Source organism: Aphelocoma coerulescens, chromosome 2 (genome assembly GCF_041296385.1).
Source record: "Aphelocoma coerulescens isolate FSJ_1873_10779 chromosome 2, UR_Acoe_1.0, whole genome shotgun sequence".
NCBI classification, from domain to species: Eukaryota; Metazoa; Chordata; class Aves; order Passeriformes; family Corvidae; genus Aphelocoma; species Aphelocoma coerulescens.
In genome coordinates, this window is record NC_091015.1 from 156,914,061 (window position 1) to 156,938,749 (window position 24,689).

General features: G+C 41.0%; 1 protein-coding gene across 14 annotated transcripts in view; it reads right to left on the minus strand.

Moving 5' to 3' along the window:
• The window catches only part of MTSS1 (MTSS I-BAR domain containing 1), a 133,011-nt gene that overhangs the window by 95,679 nt on the left and 12,643 nt on the right, over positions 1 to 24,689 (minus strand). For all 14 annotated transcript variants that reach the window (XM_069005454.1, XM_069005453.1, XM_069005458.1 and 11 more), the window contains 2 exons: positions 20,242 to 20,303; positions 17,438 to 17,511 (listed from right to left, as the gene is read on the minus strand). In XM_069005454.1, the coding sequence (XP_068861555.1) occupies positions 17,438 to 17,511; positions 20,242 to 20,303 (136 nt within the window). The remainder of the gene's footprint in view (positions 1 to 17,437; positions 17,512 to 20,241; positions 20,304 to 24,689) is intronic.

The window sequence follows — 24,689 nt, forward strand, 5'->3', positions numbered from 1 at the left end:
CCTTGCACAGAGAAAGACAACAGCTGGACAGTGGGTATGCTGCAATCCTCCACATTTTACACACTGTCTTGGTCCACCATTTTTTCCTGCTTATTACAGTAATTAATACAGCAGATCTATGAAGGCACCACACTGGTCATTTCCATCAGCTAACTTACAGGAGCTATACACTTTCAACGAAGCCTTGGACTAGCTCATTTCCACTCCCTTTACAGCTGATGCCAGGTCATACGACCTGCAGGTTTATGACCCATTGGGAATGTATGACAGAAGACACTTGAAGGTTGCAGCCCGTGGTTCAGACTAACGGCCCAGGTCACAGGAACTGGATACAAACCAGAGATCTACTGTTGAAGCTGTTATTGCTTTAACACCAAAAATACAATGTTTACCACTCAAAGACAGCCTCTAAAGAGAGTAGCTGTGAGACTGGTGTGCAGGAGAACCAAGTAACCTTAAGATATTATTGCAAATTTCATATAACAAAAGTATTCCCTGCCAGTCTGGCAGCTGCATAAAAGCACTAGCAAATCTGCAAAGGCTAAGACTGTTTATTCCAGCTACAGTGGACACATCCAACTGAAGTGGTCTAGCGTGCAAATCAAAATTCCAAACAACAAGCTGCTGGATAGCTGTTGCAAAATCATCTGTTAATTCTTTCAAGTCTTGTCAAACAGAAGATCTCTCAGCCTCCACCAAAAGAAAAATCATCCACCAGTAGTTGATATAATTAAATTTAATGCAATAAAAAAATTACCCAAACTCTAAGACCAGCTCATAAATATGTAAATTTCATTGTTATGAAAAGACTAGTCAAACAACTCCATGAAGAGATGGTGAGATATTAACTTCTTTATATTGTTAAGTGCCCATCACTTTTGCCCAGATAGTTGAAATTGCAATTTGCAAATACACAAAGCTAGCTGAATAAAGACCAGCATCTCATTTCTCTCCAGCTAAAAAAAGAAACTGCTGAATGTAATCAGCACATTTCTCTCTAGATGAGAATGACAAATACAGTTGCTAATGCATTGTGCTGCATTTCTGGTCTTACAGCTGCTTAAAGCCTCTACTTCCAGAAAAAAGTGTCTCAAAAGTAGACAGCTGTGAATGTAACTTGCCTTCACAAATATTTTCAACTTTAAAAGAAAACCAGTTTCCTCACTGCCTAACTCCTTCTTGTAGTGCAAATCAGGAGGAAAAGACAGACAGAATGCTTAGATTCCTTCTTTCTGTTATTCCAGGAAGCTGTTTGGGAAAACAACTGCTCAGGCTCTGCATTTCAGAATAGCCTTAACTCCCCCAGACACGAGCAAAGGGCTTCCCCTCAGCCAAAGATCATGCTGCACCCACGCACTCTTCAAAGCTCCTCCTTCTGATCCTCATGACCATTCCTGGAAACTGTTATTTGTGCACAGCTCCAAGTACATCTCCCTGGTCAGAACAACACATGCCTAACTGTTATAAACCACTCTGCACACAGTGCGAGGGAATCCGTGAAGCTCCAAGGCATTTTGTAAACAAGCAGACGTGCTGCATACCAGACAAGAAAGTTTAACAGCATTGGGGGACTAGGAATTTAAAATGCATACAGGACACCACTGACTTACTTATGGCAACCATCACATTTTATTTTTCTTTTCTTAAATGCTTAGGGTGACTTACTGTACTATCTAGCTTTAAAATGTCAGAGCACAGGCACAAAAATGGGTATTAGCCACATAAGTAAGCAATGCAATATGCTGCTTCTTTTCTTCTCTTTATATATTTTATGCAAATAACACCTGCAACTTTTCTTCTATTTTTCCATATCTTGACACCAGAGGACAAACCTGCTTAAAGCAACATGGGAAGAAAGTAGCTAAAAGATTGAACATGCTGGCAGGGAACCATCTACATTCATCCCTTAAGCCTAACGCAATTTCAACTCTTACACTTTCACAGACTTCTGGCTAACCAGCAAGGTGGCAGAAATTGGAGGAAAGCTAGCTTCAGTTACTCCTGTTATTTTCTATTCTTGCTCTCATTTCTAGGCAAATGGCCTGCAAAAAAAACACTCCACAAAGCCTCACCACAGATGGCAGTTTGGCATTCTCCAGCCGAGCTCACACCTGCAGCTTCCATGACCGCTGCTGCAGCTGGGCTTTTTGTCTCTTCTCACTGACAAAAACTGCAAAATACACAAGTGTTAAGTGACCCACTACCACCATCCATTTCATTAATGAAGTAAGTCCATAGGAAATCAAGATGCAAGCCTCCACTCCTGGCTCTGCTCCCACTGACACAGCTCTGCTTATTTCACAGGAAGGGGTAACCTTCGGGCAGTTTGAGCATGGAATCATTTGCCATGGGGAAATTTCAATCCACAAGAAGAAGGAAAAAAAAGAAAGCATATGAAACTGGCAGTTCTGAAGAGGACTTCAGTCACCAATACCAGCATGAGCCACAGGAACTCTGTGCTGAACAGGTGTCATGAGCCCTGCAAGGGCAAAGGCAGATCTCTTCACGGCACTTTCACTTGAATTCTCAGCTAACCACCCCCAATTGGGAGTCACCGGTCTCTCCACAGCACCTTCCTCTCTCCTAGCCATGACATTTCATTCCACGCCATGGCTTGATACAGTCCATGAGTACCAGGTCAGTGATGTTATAGAAGGCAGTGTGTTTTCTTGCACACTCTTGAGTTGTGGCAAAACAATCTCTCCCTGGTCTGTGAATTTTATGCAAAATCTACAGATGACAGACACAACTGAACCCAAAGTCTGTATTTTCTTCAGAAATCCAAGCAAGATTTCTTATGGGTACTAGTTTGATTCATTTTTTTTCCTACATATACATTTATACAAAAAAAGATGCACCAGAGCATTTTCCAGCACACCTGCCACTCCAGAGACACTGCCTGTTCCCACGCCTCTCTGCGCTGGAGGGCTCCAGCCATGGCTGTGTCCAGCAAAAGGCCTGCAGCAGACTAAGCCCTGACCAGCCCCCCACAGATAATCAGGTTAGATGATCTAATGGTCCTCCTGGTCCTTAAAAAGAAAATTAGCTGTGAATCACTTTGATGCTTTGAAGTCCTGGTCCAGTTAGTCCCACAGACAGAGACCAGCCACTGCAAGATGAAACTCAAATCAAAGCCAAGTTTTATTTCTGTGGTCAGCAGCACAGACATATTTCAAAACCAAGGTGAAGCAGATGACCAGGAAAGAGAGGTGAAGCCAGACAGGCTGCTCTCTGTCTGTGGGACAGAGAGGCATTCAGTTGGCTAAGAAACAAAAAGGTAGGGTGACAAAGAGCCTGAGAGGCTTTCCGGCCTGATGCTTTCCATACGTAAATCCTAAAATGGCAGCCACTGCTCCCCACTGTTCATTCACTCACTCATACTTATCAAAGAACAGTTCTCACTCACATCAGCTTGCAAAACTTTGCACAGGTAACTGGAGTGAATAATCCTCTAGTCATGCTTCACCCTAATACTTTATAAAAGATTGAAAAAAAAATTCTGAATTATGCACTAGATGGCTATTAACAAGGATAACCCAAGAGGCTAAATTTTTCCAAGCTTAGAAGCTACTTTTTTTTCCAAGACTGACCCGTCCAGTTGTCCATACTAAAACAACTCACAGATATTTAAATCATGCAAGGCCATCAGTGGTTAGTGCTTTCACAGAAACCTTCCCAAACAGAATTAATTAACTGATAAATGATATTGCGAACATATCCATCAACCTCAGGATGCTGTTCCTCATGTTTGTGCCAAAGCAACTCTACTCTTACTCTTCCATCAGCATAAATGAGTCTAAAAACAGCCTTCTAAAAATATTAAAATGGGTTTCATTATAGCTTAAACTAGTGAGAAGACTTTGACAACCATTCCCAAAAAACAAACTCCCTGTTGACCCTTTTTAAGTATCCTAAAAAGAGTTGCAGCTCTACCTACAGAATTGAAATCATAAACAAGTTAACAGAAAACAAAAGAGAAGGTAAGTTATTACAAAGTGTTCATTGCTGCATGGAAAGGTCTTTGTTCAAATATACTGCATGTAAGAAATCTTATTATTGTATAATTAAATCCTGAACTAATATGGCCAGGAAGTGGAGCTTTAAAAACAAGGCTTTCAGGATTGTCTAGTTTGACACCTTCTTTACATGGCAGAAACGGGTTTGTCTGCCTTAATTCTTCCTCTACAACCACTGAGAAAGGTCTGTATGTGCTGCAAGAAGAGCACTTGAAGTTTTCAGGAATCCAGAAAAGAGTAACAGAACTTCAGCTAGGCCTGATCCCATTCAACCAATCAATACTGCATCTTGCTCATCTTTTGTTATTACCAATCCTCTTGCAAAATGAGGCTGTTCTACATACATATTTCCGAGTCATCCATCTTAATGCAAATATATTGAAAATGCTGCAGGAAACATGCAGGGCCACAGTCAGAAAGGAAAAAGCACAGAAACCCACAGAAGCTGAAAACAAAAAACCACAGGTAAGCCTCTTTCCAATAAAAACAAACGATGTCCTCTGTAAAGAAGAACTAAGTGAACCAGAGAGGGAAATCCAGACAAAGCCACAAAACACCAGAAAACAAGTTACCCCCACACCTTTTTTTTTTTAAAAAAAAGGAAAAAAAAAAGAAAGTGGGGGGAGTGTGAAACTCTAGCTGCCCCCATATCCTGTGAACAGTTACCTACTGTTCAGTCCCAGTAATGCTCTGGGGTAGTTCTGGGCATGCAAAGCAGCATATCTAGGATCTTAAATAACATTACTGAAGGAATTAGATACCAGGAAATACAGACCCTACATTTTTGATGTAGTCACTTTACTGGAAGTACATGGCATCTCACACTGATCTCCAAGTAACTTGAACAAACTTGGCAGATCTTAGGACCAAAAGAAATTCTCATTGCTATACATAGGTCATACAAAATAGATGTGCCTGGCAATGTTTGACATCTAAGTCTTGGGGTCAAACTACCACTTCACACCTCCATCCCGGGGATGTCGAAACCTCGACAGCCCAGGATTATTCTTGGAAGTCTTTATTTCATTCTCCCTATAAACAGAACTAGATCTCCTTTTAACTAGAAATCATTGCAATTATGTAAATTGCTATTACTGCATTGCTTGCTTTTAAAAATTTTATAAAATATATACATTTTAGAAATTATAACTTTTGTGCATCTACTTACTGAAACTATTGTTTGAGGCAAAATATGTCATTACAAGAAAAAGCTAAAGGAAGAGACTCCTGTTTGCCCTGTGTCCCTTCAACCTTTCCTAACGGTTGGAAGCAGTGAATCAAAGGTAAAATGAACTGACTTGCCCCAGTTTGTTTCCATGCAACTTAAAGCTGCATCATTAATGTTTAATGTTTACTCCCATTGGTCACAAGAAGCTTTTTACATGCTGAGTATGTTTCATGTAAGAGACCTTTTCTCTTAAAGAAAGCTGTTCATACATCTTTCAGCTTACGGGTGCACCTAGAGGGCACAAGTTTTGAGTCCAGCTTCCTTTTTTGGCCAAAAAAATCACATGTGAAAATAAGGTGGAACCAAACTGTGACTAACTTGAAATAAACAAAAGTTAAGCATAAACAAGACAACATATACTACTTTATCCATGACAATCATGACCTCAGTAATTGAACTCTAATGAGGCTGAAATTCTGACCAATTTCAACAGATTAGGCAACAGTCAAAACACTGGAGACAAGGAGCTTTGGAAAGGCTGTTGAATAGATGAATTTTTTAACCTGACCAAGCTTTAGCCTTCATTAACCAACCTAAGAGGACAGGACAGACTTCTTGCTACTTAGGCTCAAAAATCCCTTAGCAATATTCATGATGGGCAGATGGGTGGTTGTATGCACTTCTGAAGGCATTAGCTTTTTTCCTGTGAGAACCCATTAACCCTAGCACAAAGCCTTAACAAGAAAGCTTTATTCTAACAAGTACATTTGTTTTAAAATACTCAAATCTAAACTTGAAGCTTAATTACACTGTGCATAAAGTCACCCTAGAGTAACATCTCAACCAGCTTCTTCATTGTCTTTATAGATGCACACCACAAGTTCAGCACTTTCACCCTAGCTGGGAACATACATGAACAAGGCTTTTTCTCCCAGTCCAAATTTTGAAAGTCATGTTAAATTAGTAAGGTTGCCAACAAAGAGAACATGTTGCAAAGAACAAAGAGTCTCTGAAAACAGGCAGCCACTTCAGAGAGAACAGCTAAAACCCTTGCGAAAGTGCAGCTTGAGAAACATGGACTTTATAGCTCTGAGTGAAGCCGGCCTCAAGCTTACAATGAAAGATTAAAATCTGTTCGTCTAAATCAATTATCCGTCCTGAGCACACATCGTGCACTTGAACCCAACAGTCTGGGGAGGGCTTTGCATCACAGTACACACTCAGTGACAACATTCATTTCCCCAACATTTCAGCTTAATAGCTAAAACATTCCCTTGACTATATTCATAACTAAGGCTCCTGCCTCTGCAGCAGCTCCAGAAGAGCTACACATGAACTCTTTACCTTTGAACCACAGTGACTAACACTCACACAGAGCTGCTATTCTCCCTGCAAGACAACCTAGATTTAAAATGGATACACATTCACAACAGCCTCCAACAGAAATGTGCTCTATTGGACTCCAGTGATTTTGCAAACTAGCAGAAAATGAACAAGCATTAAAAACAGGGGTAATCCATCACAATATGCACTTTAAGTATTTACTAAATGTACTTTGGATTTTATTTATTTATAACAACTCAGCATTCTGGACTTCCATCACTATATTGTGTAAATATAACAAAATCTTACTAAGATTCTCATTTCAGCACTCTACTTAATATCTGCTTGAAAGAAAGGGAGATTTTTTTTTACTTCTGCACAAGTACAAATGTAAGGATGATTTCTCAGCAACATGAGTCATTATATTCTTAAATGACAGTTTCCAATCCTACTTCTGAAACTGTTAATCTGGTCATATCTCAGTGCCAAATTATCTCAGATTATTCAAATGCATCATTACTCTCTTGACGCAAATAGTTTAATCCAGTAATTTATCGGGGTTTTTTAAATCACTGTAATACTTTTACTATGGGCTTGCATACGTAAACAGTGAATATAAAAGATGACCGGTCTGAACAGTTTGGTTTTTTTTTTAAATAAAATCCCTCACTTCTTCATGGATATGTACCAGATGTTCCCTAAATATGCCCAGCACAACACACCCAGCTCCTCTTTGTCCACCATACATTTCTTCCTCTCTACACTCACTCTCCTCAGCCCACTCTGGCATCTCCAAATACCAAATGAGTAAGAGGGTGCTCTGAGGGTGGCCAAGTCAAGGCTCCCCTTGCGCTGGCTGAGCAAATGGCACTCCTTGTGAGTCCACGTCTACAAGTATACAGGACGTACAACTTCACCCTCTCCTCAGAGAAGCCTGGCTTCTAGGGGGACAAGGCTTGGAAGACAAGGACATCTGACACACATCTCCTTTTCTTGCACAGCCAGGATAACCAACCTTCAGTCATACAAACATGACATCTTCACACTTTAGACTTTCATCAATGCTCCAAGTTTACTTTAGAGAGCTTGGCCTCATCACAATTTGGGGAACTACTGGGGTGGGAAAAAAAGAGACCAAACCATTATTGCCTGCCTAAGTCCAATTTCTGTACTTAGAGGACTTGTCAGGACAGCAAGCACTGTTCTGCATTTCTTTCCCACCTCCATCACATGACTCAAGTTTTTAAAGTGACCTTAAATAAAAGATTCAGTTTCATTTTCAAGTACCTGACCCCACTATGCCTTTCTGGACTAATTACAAATGATGCAAACGAGGCTTTGCATATTGCCTGGCACCCTGAAAGCCTACAGTCTATACAAGCCAAGCTTCAACACTCCAACCCCTGCTTAACCCTGCAAAACCAAATACACTTAGCAGGTGTGTCTGGGCCTAAGTAGGGGCAGAAGCTGCTCCTGCAGATGAAAACACATTAACAATGCTATTTATCATGCTCAGCAGAACAACACCAGCTCTGTTTCGAAACAGAACAGTGGCAACACCAATGGCTGTTACTCTCAGGAGAAAATGGACCCAGTTCTCAGGTATATCTTTCACTTTAGGGTGGGCTGAAGTGACTCCAGGACAAACACTCATTGATGTATTCTTTAGTGTTTCCATTTAGCAGCTCTACCAAGGGAGGGGACTGGTGTTAGAGAAAAAGACAACCTCCCTCCTCACCTCCAAATCTATTTTGCAAAAAGCCTGTTTTTAGCTCTCAGCGAACATGCCGAGATGCACAGCACTGCTACTGTAGTAATGGCAGCCACAAACCCGACTGCTTGTTTGTCATCCATCAAGTACTCGCACAGGGTTGCATCGAACTGCAAAATACAGCTCCAAACTGAAGTCCCAGCCAGCTCCCTGATATTAGTTACTATAGAAACCAGTCCCTCGGCACAGGCGTTCACAGCAGGAAATCATGCAGATTTCAATTTTACATAGTAATAAATGCTGCGGGAGAGCAGAATTTCACAACAATTGCAGGGGCTGATTGTACAAACCCAGACCTCTTTTACCCCACGACACTGTGGATGAACGTGCCCATGCAGAAAATTGTCACTGCTCCTAGTTTTGAAGTGGTTTCCACAAAGCTTGAGTTGGGATGGCTGCTGAAAAGGTCATAGCATTTTTCAATGGCTTCATTAGATTGGAAAAGGTACTTGTTTTTACATGCAAGAAGCCCATGTGAAAACAACAAAAAAAGCACCAACTGCAAAGCAGTAGGAGGATTTAAGCATACATGTAACTACAGAGAGTCCAAACATTTTACAGGAAGTACTATCAGGTCACAACCCAGGGCTCCTTTGGAAACAGCCCATCTTCGTTTCCTTCTCCACCCTGTCCAAAAAAATAACCTGAATGGAGGGCAGGTCACAGATTTATTTGTAGAAAAAAACTGTTGTAGAAAGCACAAAGACAAGAGGGAGGACTCTGAGCCCTGAAATGAAACAGTGAGGTAACTATATTATTTCAACTTTTCAGAAGTAGTTCTACAGGTTGGACTCCATCATGTGTGGGAGTGGAAGAGGAAGACACACAGCGAAATGCACTTCTTGTCCCAGGCAGATCTTAATTTTCTACTGAAATTCAAGATCCAGGGGGGACTCTAACCCACCTCTCTAAATGAGCCCATAAGCCTGAACAGAGCAGGTCTTACTACATCAACCAGGGAAGAAAAGAGCAGGGAACTGCTTCACTGAAGAAAACTAACATGAAGGGAGGAGGGAAGGGGTGAACAGCTTGCACAGCAACAGGGACAAACATTTGTGCTGGCAACACCCGACAAATCATCAAGCAAACAGAAGGACAAGAAAATTAAGAAAGCTGGTCTATTTTTAAGCAAGACCTCATTATTACCATGAACATGCACTGCTTCCTGGGAAGCAGCAGGTATGCAAACATGAGATGAATCATATCACCGAGTAAATCACCTGGCAGTAGAACACTAGTTTGCATGGACACACACAGTGAACGTATACAATCTACGGTCCTGACACCTACAAAAATGTGTGGAAGAGCATTCTTCTGGGAGGAAGCCTGAACTAAGGAGAGCAAAAAAAAAACCTGTTAGACAATGCAAATGTCACTGCTGCTGCTGAAAATTACTTTAGTTATTGCTTTTGTTAATGATTAGATGGAGTTCCATTGTTATGGACACTCCACTCGCAATTAGTCTGCTGCAGCTCATAATTTTACTTTTTGTATAGGTCTCTTATGTCATTAGAAAAAAACATATTTTTTTTCCAGCCAGGGTAGGAATAGACCGAAGGAACTGGAGAAGACATCCCAAGTGAAAGCACACATTTTATACCGCAGCCTTTGCACAAATTGCCTGATACAAAGGAACTTCACAAGTGGTTCAAGGATGTGTGGACTGGGATGCAATGAGGTTGAGTAAACTGCAGGACTCTGGTCAGGTCCACACTCACACCCCTAGAGTCTGGTGAGTTTGCAAGAAGCCAGCTGACGGCACCAATCTGATACTTCACCAAGATGTGTCTTCTTGGAAGCCACCACTGAGGTGACCAACAAAAAGACAACCCCCAAACCTGCAGCTCCAGACAGCTGAGGCACAAAACACAAGGCTGCAGAAGCTCAGCAACTGCTCTGCAGCCGCCACAGTTTCTTATGGGCAAGGTCCAAGAGACAAGAAGCACCATCCTACTTCACAGAAACCTTGCTTAGTCTGAGCTGATTTTCTAATTCTCTTCCCACACCACACAGAACTTCCTTCTCTGTCGTATGGCAAATAAAAAAGATACTAAATAAAACTCAATGGGAACAGATCTTCAGCTACCTTTGCTACCCAACTGGTGACAGATTAAAATTAAGTAAGTAAGAGCTGCAACAACTCTCTTGTTGTGGTTACTACAGGGTTGTAACTGTGTGCCAGCTAGTAATTTATCACATCAAAAGGCTGCCTGAATTAGCCTGAAAGGGGATCTCCCACCACAGAAACATGTGCTACACTGGGAAAACCAACCACCAACCAAAACCTCAGCCTCCACTTTCAAATCCACATCCCATCATCAAAAGTATGTTTTTGCATCTTTGATTCTAACCTAATAAATTATCTGAAGGAAATCCTCAGAGCCATTTATGATTTATCCTCATTACTTCCCAAACTGGATGTTTAAGACATCGAAAGTCTGGTTCTGCTGCCAAGACTTAGAAAATTCTTTACAGCTACAAAACCAGTACTTAGTTACTGAAGTGTAGGTGCTCTGCGTGAAGATGCCCCCAGAGATACAAATTCATCATGTAGCTGGAAACAACAATCCATCCATCCCAAGCCTGCAGAAAAAACAGGACCTGATATTCTATCCTTCTAAAAGCAACACAGCTGTATAAGTAAGAAGAGAGGAAGAACTACAACCAACTGTATTAAAAATTAACTCTGAGCTGTTCCGCCTCCCCAAAATCCCAAAGATTTCCAATTCAGATTATAGTGAGCAGACTCACACTTGGTCATGTGAAAAAAGTCCAGCCACTTCTATCTTAACACACCTGCCCACTCCTTGGATGAAGTATTAAAGAAGCTTGTTTGCTTCTTCCTCCCTCACTCTTTTTTTTTTTCTCCCTCATAGAAGCTGGCCTTGTATTCAAGTTTTCTGTTTAGCACACACAATCACCTGGTAGCTTTACTCCCTTTCCTAACAACATTTCAGTCTCTTAGCAAGCACCTTAGCAAGCTCAAAAAAATACTGGGTTGTAGGGCAAATGCAAACTACACTCCTCCGTCACTCTCTGCACTGTACCAAGGGGCAGCTGGCCTCAAGGAAAAAAATAAGGCATAAATAAATAATATTTCTTTATGCTGAAATGCCTGCACTCACCCGAAGAAAAGAAAATGGCTATGTTATTTTTTATCTGCAGAGCAGCCCTTCCAAGCCCCTAAGTATAAAATCTAGTAATTAATAAGCAAACTACTTGTCTTGTGTTTGAGCATTTAAGATGTTCATCCCATTTTGACTGCTCCAGCCAAACAGGTTCACATCAGAAGCAGAGTTCTCAGGGCGACACACTTGTTGAAAGACATGGACCGACATTTGCTACTTGTCTAGAGAAAGATGGGAACACGGAAACAGAGAATAACAGAGCACGGCCTTTGTGATCTGTAGTTTTTAGCTGTTGTAGAACAGAATATCCAAGTTCCATTTCTCCAAACGCAACAGATATGTAATATGCATCCGGCTGCAAAATTATCTGCCAATGATTCTGAATTTGGTCCTGTGTTTTGCATCATCTTCATGAAAACATATGGGAAGACTGAATGGTTCATTCAAATACTTTTCTTCCTGATTATTTTATATATGAAAATCCACAAAGAAAAAATCTGGACTGTGTTATTTTACTTCAAAGACACCATAGGAAGAGTAAGTACTTATTACAAAGTCTTACCTTAACTGACAGGAAGCTCAAACAGAGGTTTTGCTATGAGTATGAGCAAAATTTCAGTAATCTGAAATTAAAGAGGAGTCAGAAAGACAAAGGAATTGGACAATGAGAATGCCCTTCCTCTTGTGACCAGCTTTGTTTCACTCTGAAATTAGGCACAGCTCACCATCACAACTCCCCAGTCCATAGCCAGGAGCAAAGCAGTTTATTTAAAAAATGTTACACAGCTTTTAGGTCTACTGCTGTAGATTATGGTGTCTTTCTCCTCCCCAGGCTTAACTTCTGTTTCATTTTCTTTCCCCCCACCATGAAAATAAATAATTTTTTAAAAAACACCATTCAGAGTACTGTCCATTACATTTTGCTGTGGCACCAAGGATTTACCATGCCTTGGGTCACACTGTGCCATATTTGCAGTGAGCAAGATACTGGTTCAGGAGGCCTAAGTACACTCACTTGGAAGATAACAGATGCTAATTCCAGCCCTGCGACACTTCGGGCAGCTTGTCACCTTGTAAAACCACTTCAATACATACCATATAGATCCTGGCTAAAATAAAAATGTACCACCCAGACTACAGACTATTTGAAGGGTTACTCACACGGTACCTGGAGCAACATGGTTGTAGAGTCTGCCCTCGAACAGTGATCTGCAGCAAAAGTACTATTTTAAGCAGCCTTACTAAACATGAAGAGCAGTCACTGAGTAGTGCCATAGAAGAGCTACCTGACGCAGATACTCACAAATATTAATCAAATTTAATTTTGTAAGTAGAAGTGTAAAGCCATCTTATACTTTTGTGTGCTGTTGAAGTTTAATGACGCCTGAAAAAAGTACAGACACTTTAATGCAGCACTTCTTCTACACTGATAAATCCTGCCACTCAAAAGGGTAACATTAAAATTACTATGCTGATTTTGGATCCCTGCTGCTCCTGCATGCCATGCAGACATAGGCTGAGTTTTGCTTCCAAGTGTACTCAGTGTCCCATGGTAGCTGGCTGACCATTCACAGTACTTCCCTCCCCGACCTCTGACCCCTCAGTCCAGCAGAGAAGGTCTCCCTCTCAAGTGGAATTTCCTGCAACTCTTGTCAGTAGCTCTACATTGCCTTAAAATCCTCTCAGACGTCTGTAAAATGAAAGAGATGGAAAACATAATAGATGTCAGAGTTACCAAAGGCAGGGAACACATACCTCTAGTAGCACTTGCCAAGAGGGAACTTCAAACAGCACTACAATCCACGGAATCCAACTGGCCAGAGAAAGCTGTGTGATATGCTGACACCCTCTTGAAGTGATTTAACTAATCTGCTAATATCAAACACACCTATGTATATGCAAAACCCTTCAATATGAATGAAAAACAAAAAACCACAAGACTTGAGTATCAGCTGCCTCATTAACAATCTCACTTTGAAGATCAATTTTAAGCTTGGGTAAATCAAAGCTTTTAGATCATCTTTCCATAAATTTTAATTTACACCTGTGCAGATGCAGGCAGGCACGATTGGGGCAGGGTTTTATCCATGGAAGCTGCCAATGGTGTATTAAGTGGATACAGAAGAAGTGTGCATGTCTTCACATCAATCTCCCTCATAACACAAGGAGGATAGTTACTTTTCACACACCTACTTTTTCAAGTTCCTGAGCTCTAGTACTTATCTACAAAGGACATTCAAATGCAGCAGAAGCAGAAGAAGACTAGCCTACAAAAAGCAAAGCAATTTACACACATCCTTTTACATACTGTTGAAACCCACCTTATAAACATATATCACATTTAAACATACAGTACATGGGATGCGCAGTTCTTGCCTTCATAGGAGAATATACTTGTATTGCACAAATAATCAGGTAAACAGCTATTAAATGAAATTAGATTTAAATTTCTTCCATGTTTCAGAACTGATTCTGATTCATAATTATTATTGATGCAGGTAAAAACATTAAGAATCTCAAATAGTGACAGTAATAAACCATGTGAGAAAAGCCCGAACTGAAACTCATGAGCACACATCTCCCCAAAAGGAAACGTAACTTTTAAGGTATTCCAGAGTTATTATTAATACTATTTAAGGTATATTAAGGATTTAAAGGTACCCTGAAGTACCTCATTCATTTAATATTTTGTGAGCATTCTCTTTAATACTCATAGTGAGAGATAATACAGATTCCACTGGAGACTACTGAGTTCTGCTGGGCTTTATGCCAAACAGATGCAGCCTGAATAACACAAACTGCTACATAGATGTCTCTATTTTGTCAGAGCTCAAAAATCAAAATATCTGAAGGAATTTTGTTTTCGAAAATCTCTGATACCAGCAAAAACAGCACACACTGCTATACAGCTAGCATTACTAGAGAATTAGCAACATAACTCGACAATCTCCCCCATTCAAATGATGTTTCTCAGATGACCAAACCCACAGAAACCCAACATTTTGGTGATACATGCATCAGAACCACTTTCCCTGTGTTTTCCCTTGTCAGGCTAAAATCAAAAAGCATTGAACTGAGGGAACAGAACTGAGGAAAAAAGAGACTGAACTTTGGGTTGATACACATCTAAATGGAGAGACAGCAAAGGAGGAAGCAAAAGCTGAAATGAGCTGGTTGGGAAATTAATTTGTGTATTGAGTCACCACAAAACATCAGGTACTGCACATTCAGGGCTTTTCCTACTTTAGAAGCTACAATGTGAAGAAAATACAGCAAAGTACAGGTTATCTGACTCATCCAATCATAGGTTTTACCATAGGCAGAGCTCCAATTATGCCTTCTATCTGAGCTCCAGATGGGAACGTGAAGATTAACATCATTACCATTGCAGAAATAGAAGGAAGTAAATGGCATGGAGAGAACGATGCACCAAAAGAGGAAAGACAAAGCTTGGGAACAGCAGTAATGGCACACAAGGTAAAGATACCAGTTGGAACACGGACTGGCAATGATGGATATAAGCTCTCATTCTTGAACACTTGGTGACTGCAAAGGAGATTGTCTCCCCTTGTGTGTGTGTGGACATGTACATCCATGCAAACACTTTTTCTTCTTTCAAAGCTAATGCTGATGCAAACAGATTAAAGAGTAGCCAGAGTGCTTCTGTTGACTGATAAAACACTTTCATCAGCTAGATCAGTGAGTCTTAAAATAACAGGCCACTTTCTGTAGAACTATAAGCAATTACAAATTAAAGGCAGCACCCAGCTTCACAACACTTCAGTCATCCTAACAAGGAACTAACGTTGTCCCTCCAGAGCAGGCACCTGCTGCAACATTTGCATATACAGTTAGGTCCCAGAAGAAGTATTTGGGTCATGCAATGATAAACCAGCCTTATTATGTAAAATATACCAACCTCCCTGCCTTTGTCATGGGAAGTGCTACATGAGTCTCATATATCCCCAGCAACTGAACATGAACTTGCCTGACTTTGGTTAATCTGTTAACTGTAAACTTTGGTTTATCTGTTAACCCTCTAAACAGTGTGAAACACAGCCAGGTGTTTGATAATTTTATAAACTGGGTAAGTAATAGGCAAAATTTAACAAAGAATTTTTCACGTTAGGCAACCCCTCAGAGGGAAAACAGCCTGTTAAAATTCCCACATCAGAGAAGAAAACCAGTAAGTTCGTTCTGTTTCAGTTTTGGAATAGAATTCTTTATACTGATGGCAAATTACATTTTTATTGAATTGTGCCCTCATAAGTCATAGGGACTTTTGCCATCACCTTCCATAGGGCCAGGTGTTTATCCCTGTCCACAGCAAGGTAGAACCATCTGTATTTGCTAAAGGACCAAGGTGCCACCTCAGAGGTACACTTGAATGGGCACAAATGGAAGTTGGGTTGGGAGGAAGATCAGAATCACCAGCTAACCCAGAGCTTTCATTCATTGCCCAGAACATCACTTTCTAAAAATAAAACCAAAATTCCTTTCTATCCTTTCAGTCAGGGAAGGCAGAAGACAGAACAGAGGAGCTATACAAATTTGGCATGCCTGGATTCACAGAGCTCCTTTTGTAAAGGATGTGTTCTAAGAGATAAGACACAACACTTGCTGGACATGGTCCAAATAATACAGCAGAAAGTGTAAAATACCCTTCAAAACCCCACACAAGCCATTTTTGTTTAAGAGTGGGAGAGTTTCAGTCATTCTGGTATCTCAAATGCAAGTCCTATAAGCCTGCCAGCATAGCTAGAAGACAAGTCTCAATCATTTTGGTAGTTTACTTTGTTTCCCCTTGGGGAAGGCAGAAGGAATAGAAGAGAACATGCTTGAAAGAAAGACATGTTAGCAATGCAAGTTAAGTTCTGCCTTGGGTCTCCATCCTCAGTTTATTCCACTTTCTGTCATGTTTATTATTTTATGTGAGCAGATTACCTATAATTTACAGTAGGTATGCATATACTGGGGAACTTCTTATCAGAATGTAAATATTAGCTTTAGACAGGAAAAAAGGAATTCTTCCCTCTTGTCATTCTATGACTTGGTACTCACTCCAGCAGCTGCTACTATTCCTGTTAGCCAGAAGTGAAGGGAAGAGGAAGTCTGGCTGAGCTTGCACTCTGCTAATGGGAATGAACACTCTTCACATCAGCAATATTACTTTCTAACTCTCCAAGTCAAATGCCAAGGGCACACTAGAACTTTAAAAAAATGCTACAAAACTTTTAAGGTTAGAGGTGACCAAAAGCTGTTCCCTCAGCAGTGATTTATCTGCACTTTGGATTTACTCTTCAGCAGCAGTCCAAGGACAGTGACCATGGGGAATGCCCTACCACTGCAGGGACATCTGTACATGGTGCTGTGGTCACCAGGCATCCAGCATCAGAGAGAAGCAGCCTTTTGTCTCCTTCCAACTCAGCAATCTGGAAAGAATGCCAGCTGCACTATTTTGGCTCTCCATACTCACCAACAAGCTTAGACTGCTACCCAGAGAAGCCCACAGCCCAGGAAAATTCATTTTGATCAAGAATGTCAGACTTAAGGGGGAAGGACAAGCAAAGTCTTTGCTCAAAGATGTAAGTACAGCTCATGGTCATCATTACTGGCAGAACCCAAAGGCCACAGCATCAGCCAGTATCTGCTCTGTCTCCAGCAGCCCTACAGTTATTTATTCCAGCTGAGTATCAGGCCTTTTACATTTATACAAGGTACAGAAGCGTCAGTGAATACAGATTTCTGTAAATCTTGCTTTCAAATATTATTCATCAACGTATAATTCAAATGGTAATTAAGAAGTGTTCACATGATTGATGACACATTTAAATTACAGGTTTCCAGCATTTTTTTTTTCAGTAAAGACAACTTCCTTTTTCACGTGCCACTTTTTCAAAGTGCAAGTCCATCTAACAGATGTCTCACAGATCTGCTTGTCAATGTAACAAGTTAAAACTTCTTTTTATTACGACAAATGGTATAAACCACACAGCGTTCTGTTAAACTCAATATTGACACATCTGCTTACCACGTGTATTAGTAGCCATGTCAGCCACTTTCTGAAAGGCATCCAAAAAGGCAGCAGCTGCTACTACTGTAGTCCTGAAATGCATACAGATAACAAAACATTAGCAGTGTCTCATTGATGCCTATTTAATTACTGCCAAAAACATTTAGGTTTATAAAGAGTAACACTGTGAACTTGCAGAGGCCACAAAAAGTATTCTCTTTTATATCTGAACTTAGCCTTTTCCCTCCTTCATTTCTTAATCCCTTCCTCGCTTTGTGTTAGCACTATGGACTTGGAGGCAGCCACGCTAATTCCATGCTGAGAATTGCACAAGACAGGTGCTGTTTCAAAAGAGCACAGCCACCCTCCTTCTAGCAGATTTCCTCTGATGAACTAATATTAAGCAGTCAAACATGAAAAACAAATCTAACACACATTATACTTCACCCATTAGTGAACAAATTACAGCCACTGCTATTCTCAGGGAACATGTGTATTTTAAGAATAAACATGCACAAACTTCCTTTTATCTAGGATCCTGGCCAAACAATTTCCTGCATTTTTCATCTGCGGAGCATGAGCATCCCTTGAAACAGAAAATTTCTTGGAAATCAGACTGATCTGGAGTTCTTGGACAAATGGAAAAGTGGGAAAAGAAGAAAAAAACCCCTCCATTTCAAGAAAAAAACCCACAGAGCTCAAACCCACAGAAAACACCAATTCCCAAACCCCCAAAATAAACAAAACCCCTTTCTGATCCACTGCTCCTCCAAGCAGGACCCTTCCTGAGAGGTACACCAGCAATCTCAGACTTCACAATCCAAAGTGTCAACCTCACTAGTCCAATCTCCCTCCACGTTTGGAAAACACACACAGACCACACACCTGTTCAAGTGGACAGCAAACGTGAGTTACAATTTTCCAGACACGTTTGCTCCAGATAAGCAGGCCCCAGAGCCCTGAACACCTCAGGTCAGTCCAGATTTCTGAAGGTTTTTAGTCTGGTTGACCCAATTAAAGTGAAAGTAGGCCAGTGCTCTACAGGTAAAGCACAATTGTGCCCTCTCCACAGTTACCTCATGGTTCTGTTTCTGCACATCTTTTCTAACAGTAACTGATTTTCTCTCCTGATGGTGTCAGTCAGCCTTTTCAAGCGAAATCCAGAACAGGGACTATCAACTTCACTTTGTTTCAAGAGCTCCTTGCTTGCCTCAAAAACCCTGGCAGACCCGCAGGGAAGCTGATCCTCAGCCAGAAAGACCACAGGACTGCTTAATTAGGTCAGATTTTATGCAAGTCTCACTCCAATATGCTCAAGGTACAGAGGATGTAACTGGCAGCATAGTAAATGGCCTACTGACAGCACAAAAGATTTGAACACACACACAGAGAAACCACCCTATGCATGAGAGGACCAAGCAAATGCATAAGGACTCTCCACATGCTCAGCAGACAAAAGGGAGGGCAGGCCCCCCCAACCCTGACAGCTAACTAGCAATATTGGGCCCTGGAACCAGAAAATCTTTTCTGGGATTTTCCTTAACAATGTTTGTGATGTTCATCTTCCAAACTTGTGGGTCACACTGTTATTCATGTACCATGTTGTTAATTATTAATTATATTGCTAATAACAAAGTTCCATTTCCCCAGTAACAAGATCCAGGAAGACCTGGCTCCAGCTCAAATGACATCTGCTGTCCTTTATCAGAGCACACAGAAATGAAATAGCAGCAAAAGGCTCACATTTGCTAGAAACAAACAGCAAATCCTCGAACACAGGCTTTCAAGCTGCCTGCTTGCATGTTCCTGTAGCACTGCACTGATTGAATGCAACACCACAGGACCGGGAAATAAACAAAACTATCCCTCATGCCATCCCAGAAAGCCTGTGTCTGAAGAGTACAAAAGGCTAGGAAAGTTCTCCATTTCTCTTCTTTCTCTACTTCCTCTGCATCTTCCATACTCCACTGATTGCTGGGAAAAGAAAAAAACCACACACAAGTGTGGCATTTTAGGCAGGGTGTAGCAGAACAGCATATTCCAGCTGTTTAGGGCAAATGAAGCTAACTCCCAGCTTCTTTGGGAACGGTTCATAATGCAACACAGAACCACAAACCAGACTGTTAATAACCTGTTGCCACTACAGCTGCTGGGGAAAAAACCCGATGCTTTGGAGAAGAGAGAGGAGACAGTGATTTGGAGAGAATTGTGAGGAAATTGAGCTTGCATTCGTATTAACAGAAAAAAATTTTACAAATGAATGAATTCTAGAGGTAGAATTGGTCTAAGTGTGATACTTATGCCATATATTAAAAAATCCAGAATGCCATTTTCAAAGTATACCCCAAACCCTTAAGTTTTAATCATCACCAATGTATGATCCAGCTAAGCAATTTTTTTTTCATTTTTAAGTCAGAAGAAAATGCTGTTAAGGCTACCGAAGATTTTTTAGTATTTCGAGCCCTCTTCTAACATAACCCCTCTGTATTCTACACTAATAAAAGGGCAACATAGACCTAACTCCAAATGTGTGCTCACTAAAGAACAATAGACTATCTTTCCTATTTTCCATGAAAACCCATGAAACTTAGCTCATTTTATTTTTTATTATGTATAGCTGGTGGTAGATTATGAATTTTCCTAAATATATTAAAACACCAGTAGTAGTATTTGAAAAATTACATGCAGGTATTGACTTTGTAATATGCGAAATTTTACTAGGACCTGCTTAGAAAATCATCCTTGCAAAAGCTGCATTTAATCTTAATGCTTGCACATCCAAGGAACTGTAGGGGATCTTGACTGTGTAACATAAAACTTACCGAAGCTGAGACTGCAGTTTCCCAGCTTTATTTATAAAATCTTCCCACACTGGGTAACTTCCCTGCAAGAAAAACAAAACACAATAATGAACACTTAATTCGAGCATTCTGATTTTAATACTATAGATCGAATTAAACTAGATGTAAAGCAATAACTAAGACTGTACTAAATCCTAATCCGTGAACACCAAAATTGAATTCTGAATCCAGATGAAACAGCAGGTCTTCTGATGAGGCTTCAAAGTTTTTCTGAATAGAAACCCTGGGCAAGAGGGATTTCAACTGAAGCAGCAAAAATAAATGCCTTGCTTTGGATGGATACCGCAAAAACCAAGCCCACTGGAAGTGGGGTACTAGGATATTGCAACAGCATGGAAAGAGAAGCTCCCAAAACCAAAGGCAGCATCACAGTTGTTCTCCACCAATGGATCATCGGTGTTTTTACCAGGTTCAAAGCCTGTATAATAAAAGTGTGATTTGACCAAGAGACCACCTCAAGCACTGCCTCAAGATAACTCTGTAATCGGACACAGAAAAGCACAGTGACAGCTCAAGACAACCAACTTTCCCAACAGCTGCCTTGTCACTGCAAGACCTGTTTCCAAAACAGTCAAAAGCCTCGGAGACAATCTCTGAATTGAAGCTGACAAAGCAGCATGGCACTGAGTGTATACAAAGTGCTTAAGAAGGTTTAATTCTTCTTGACCTCGAGTTTCCTGTAGAATTTTCCCCGTTTTTTTTAAACTGGATTAAAAGCACAGGTTTTACTTAGAATATGGACACCAAGCATTCTTGCAAGTCGTGATCTTTATTTTCCAAAGTTAAAAAAAAAAAAAAAAAGATTATTTTTTAGACCAAAATTGCTCTCTGCAGAGCAAGTACAAATTTTCCACTAACAGCAAAAGTGTCGTAAAAAGAAACCTCAAAATTTCACTTTGATTGGAGTCTAGAGAGTAAAATAAAATATCCCTGCTTCCTTTAATAAAGGTATAGGACTTGCTGTTACCAGAGCAACAACACAATATAACCCAGATAAGGCAGATCCTCAAGGCTAGCATTACCCCAGCTCTGACTGGCAGAGGTTGCAAGCAAGTGCAGTTGCTTGTAGCAAACTCAATCCACCCTTATAAACTGGTCTTCTTTTTGTAAGTAAACCAAAATCTATTGCCCCCACTGCTGTGAGAGAAAGTGTTTTGTTTTCAGGGCAAATACAGGACGTCCCCCAAAAGCTGGCAGACAAATTCCAGCTCCTCAGTACACCCTGGTAAGGCAGCTCCCAGACACCTGCTCAGAAGCCTGCTGGTACTCTACTCTCTGTATTTTTCTGCAAGGTTTGTGGGTTTTTGCTAAAAGGAAAAGAAAAAGGGAAAAGACTCCAAACAATGCAAAGCAGGTGTTCATAAGCCTTGTTATACCTACACATGACAGAACCAGTGGCAAATACAGAAGGGGAAAGAGAAAATAGCAGTTATCTGCGTGGCAAGACCTAGAATATAAAGTGCTTTGTGCTAAGCAAAAAACTGTCAGACATTTTAAAAATGAAAGAAACCCACCAATTATTTAACAGAGGCAAAAAATGCTATTTCCTTAAACCTATTAGTCTTACTGCAATCCCTCCTCTGAACCCTGTCTCTCAATGTCACCTGCATGCTGTTCATGCATTATGCATGTGTATGCTAGGCGCCCTGAAAGCCCTGACAATCACCAGCAGGGCCCAAGGCTTTACGGGATACTCCAGCAAAATGCAAGCCGGCAAGCAGGGGATACCAAAGCAGCCTGATTACGTTTCCATCTCGCTGGTGTATTATCCAGCTAAACGCACCTGATGGCTCCCAGGAGATTGATACCAGCCCTGCGTTTAGCTGCTTTCCCAGGGAAGCTTAAGACACTCCTATCAAAACACAGCTCAGGAAGAAATCCCCCTTTTTTTTTTATTTTGTGGTCAGCCTGGCAAGCAAAATTGGAGAAATCAAACATTTCCACAACTATTTAATTCTTGTCTACAAAAATGCTGGTTTTTTCAAACCAAGCCTGCTCAAATAAGCTGTAACAGTTCATTTTATTAAATAGTTTGCTATATTTGTTTGGTTGAAATCAACGCAGTTTGTTTACCTGGGCTCCCCATATACTGGCCGATAGCACCTGATCTCATTTCAGACAGTAGAAAAATGGAGCTTTTTGTGATTTCTAACGTCATTGAATTAATACCTTGGCTGGTGGATTTTGTTGGGGTTCTTTTTTTTGCTTGTTGCTGCATCTTTAAAGAAAACCTTTCAGCAGTTTTACATCAGTGATATGAAGTCCTGCATTATCTGCTCAGCTTGCCATATCTTGTTATCTCTAATAAACTCAGCTGAAAATAAGAGGCATGTACTTCATCTGGGTTCCAGAATAATTTTCTCTCACTTTTCCCTGCTGAAGCCACATCCACAAGTTCATCTCTCCCTCAGATCATGAAGTCACACACTAAATTGTGTCATTCCTTTGAGCTTTTCCTAAGAACATTTCCACCACCATATCTCTGCTAAAACCAAAACCCCCTTCATTCCTACCTACAGCAAAAGTGCAAAACACCTACCACTTCACAAGACCAAATAACCAAGGGTTTCTCCCATCTCCAGCACCTAGGAACCAAGGAAGCCATTTAGTGATGCCTGTGGGGACAAACCAGGGAGATGGCAGGAATCAAACTAGTGCTGTAAATCTGCACAGCGCCAGTGCCCTGGGCAGCAGCAACCCCTTCTCCAAGACCTCTTTGTGTGCCACCTGGAGCATGGCAGCCCCGCTGTGTCTCACCTCCAGCAACAGTTCTCGCTTTTGTCAAAGCAGAGTCAAGAGAAATGTTAACAGTGGTGAAAAACACACACATCCTTGATTCAACATGTATTACTTTGTCAATTTAAACACAAAGAAACAGCAGGTGGAATTTGATATCTTTGTCCAAGATGTGCTTTTGCAACATAAAGCCACTTCTGAAGAATAATAACAGTATTTTTAATGCTGCCTCTCCCAGAGCTTCCTCTGCTCCCTCTGCAATGTCCAATTTCAGCTGGCTGATACAGAAAATAATTTTTCCCCCTTTTAAATGTCAGGGTTACTCAGGCCTGGTGTTATCTGTGAAAGCAGGAGGCCTCCCCCAGGTCCAGTCATGCTTAGGGAAGAGCCACAGCAGGATTCTGGGTCGCAAATTCCCATTTAGCTCTTCATGGATTGAAACAGGGATCGATTACAGTGAGGGTTTGCTAAGGGATTAATCCAAGGACTATTTTCCCCAAAATAACTTTGTGCCCAATTATTTCTTCATCATCGAATGAAGAAATTTGACCGGTCCTCATCTGAATGGATGTTTCCCACTGCCATATGACACTCCATGGCGTCAGGGCCCCTGGAGCTCCTCAGTGGGGCTCCGCTGCCCGCCAGCATGTCACCATAAGTCAGCTGTAGCATGCCATTATCCTACCCCATTGCTTAATTAGTGGGCGTATAGGTGATTAGTCACCTGATCCCACGGCCCAGCTCCAGCTAATCTATACCAAACACAGGCAGGGAAAACACGGAAAACACCTTTCTGCCTCAGGGCTGAGAAACAAACTGGTGCCTCGTGCCTTGTCACTCAGGTAGCCAGTCCACAATTAGGGACATGAAACAACTTCCCCTCAGGGACAGAGAGTGTGTCTGGAAGTGCCAGACACCAACACCCAAACCTGGGCGGAGTCCTCAAAAGCCACAGCTCCTGGACTGCCAGGGGGAAAAGGGTGGACCATCATCATTCAGTGAAATCCCATCTGACACCCAGACGCATGGACGTGAGCAGATGTCTTAATTTTTGTCCTCCTTCCTCACCATTCAAATCTATTTTAATTGGCAATAAATTTCATCTTCTCCACTCAGGTCTGGTTTACTTGCGACAATAACTAGTAAGTGATTTCCTAGTCTTTGTCTCAATCCTTGAGCTTTTTCTTACTATTTTCTCCTCCATCCCATTGAGGAAGAGGAGATAAAAAGCAGCTGTCCAAGGTCAGTCCACCACACCAGAAAAGAGCAGGCAATGACCACCAAGATGCAGCTTTGGAAAAAGAATTTAAGCCTTGGTTGGAAATTTTTTTCTTTTTGGTGAACCAGCACAACCACTCTGCGTAAACACAACACTACAAAAGATTTATGGAAGATAGTTTTTCCCTCTCTTTCAGTCCAGTGATCCCGCAGCAGGAGTGAGAAGAGACACACATGAGAAACTCACTGATTTCTCAATAAGGGAAGGATAGATTTGCAGCAAAGTATCATATTTACTGAAACTGTTATTGATGACATCTAATGGCAAGAACAGGTACCCAGATTGTTGTACCTAAGATTACAACTTGAGTATCAGCAGCCTTGAGTTTTAAAATGTTCTGTCACTCCTTCTGCCAAGAAGTTATGATTCTTCTTTTTCCACTAAGCAAAAGGAC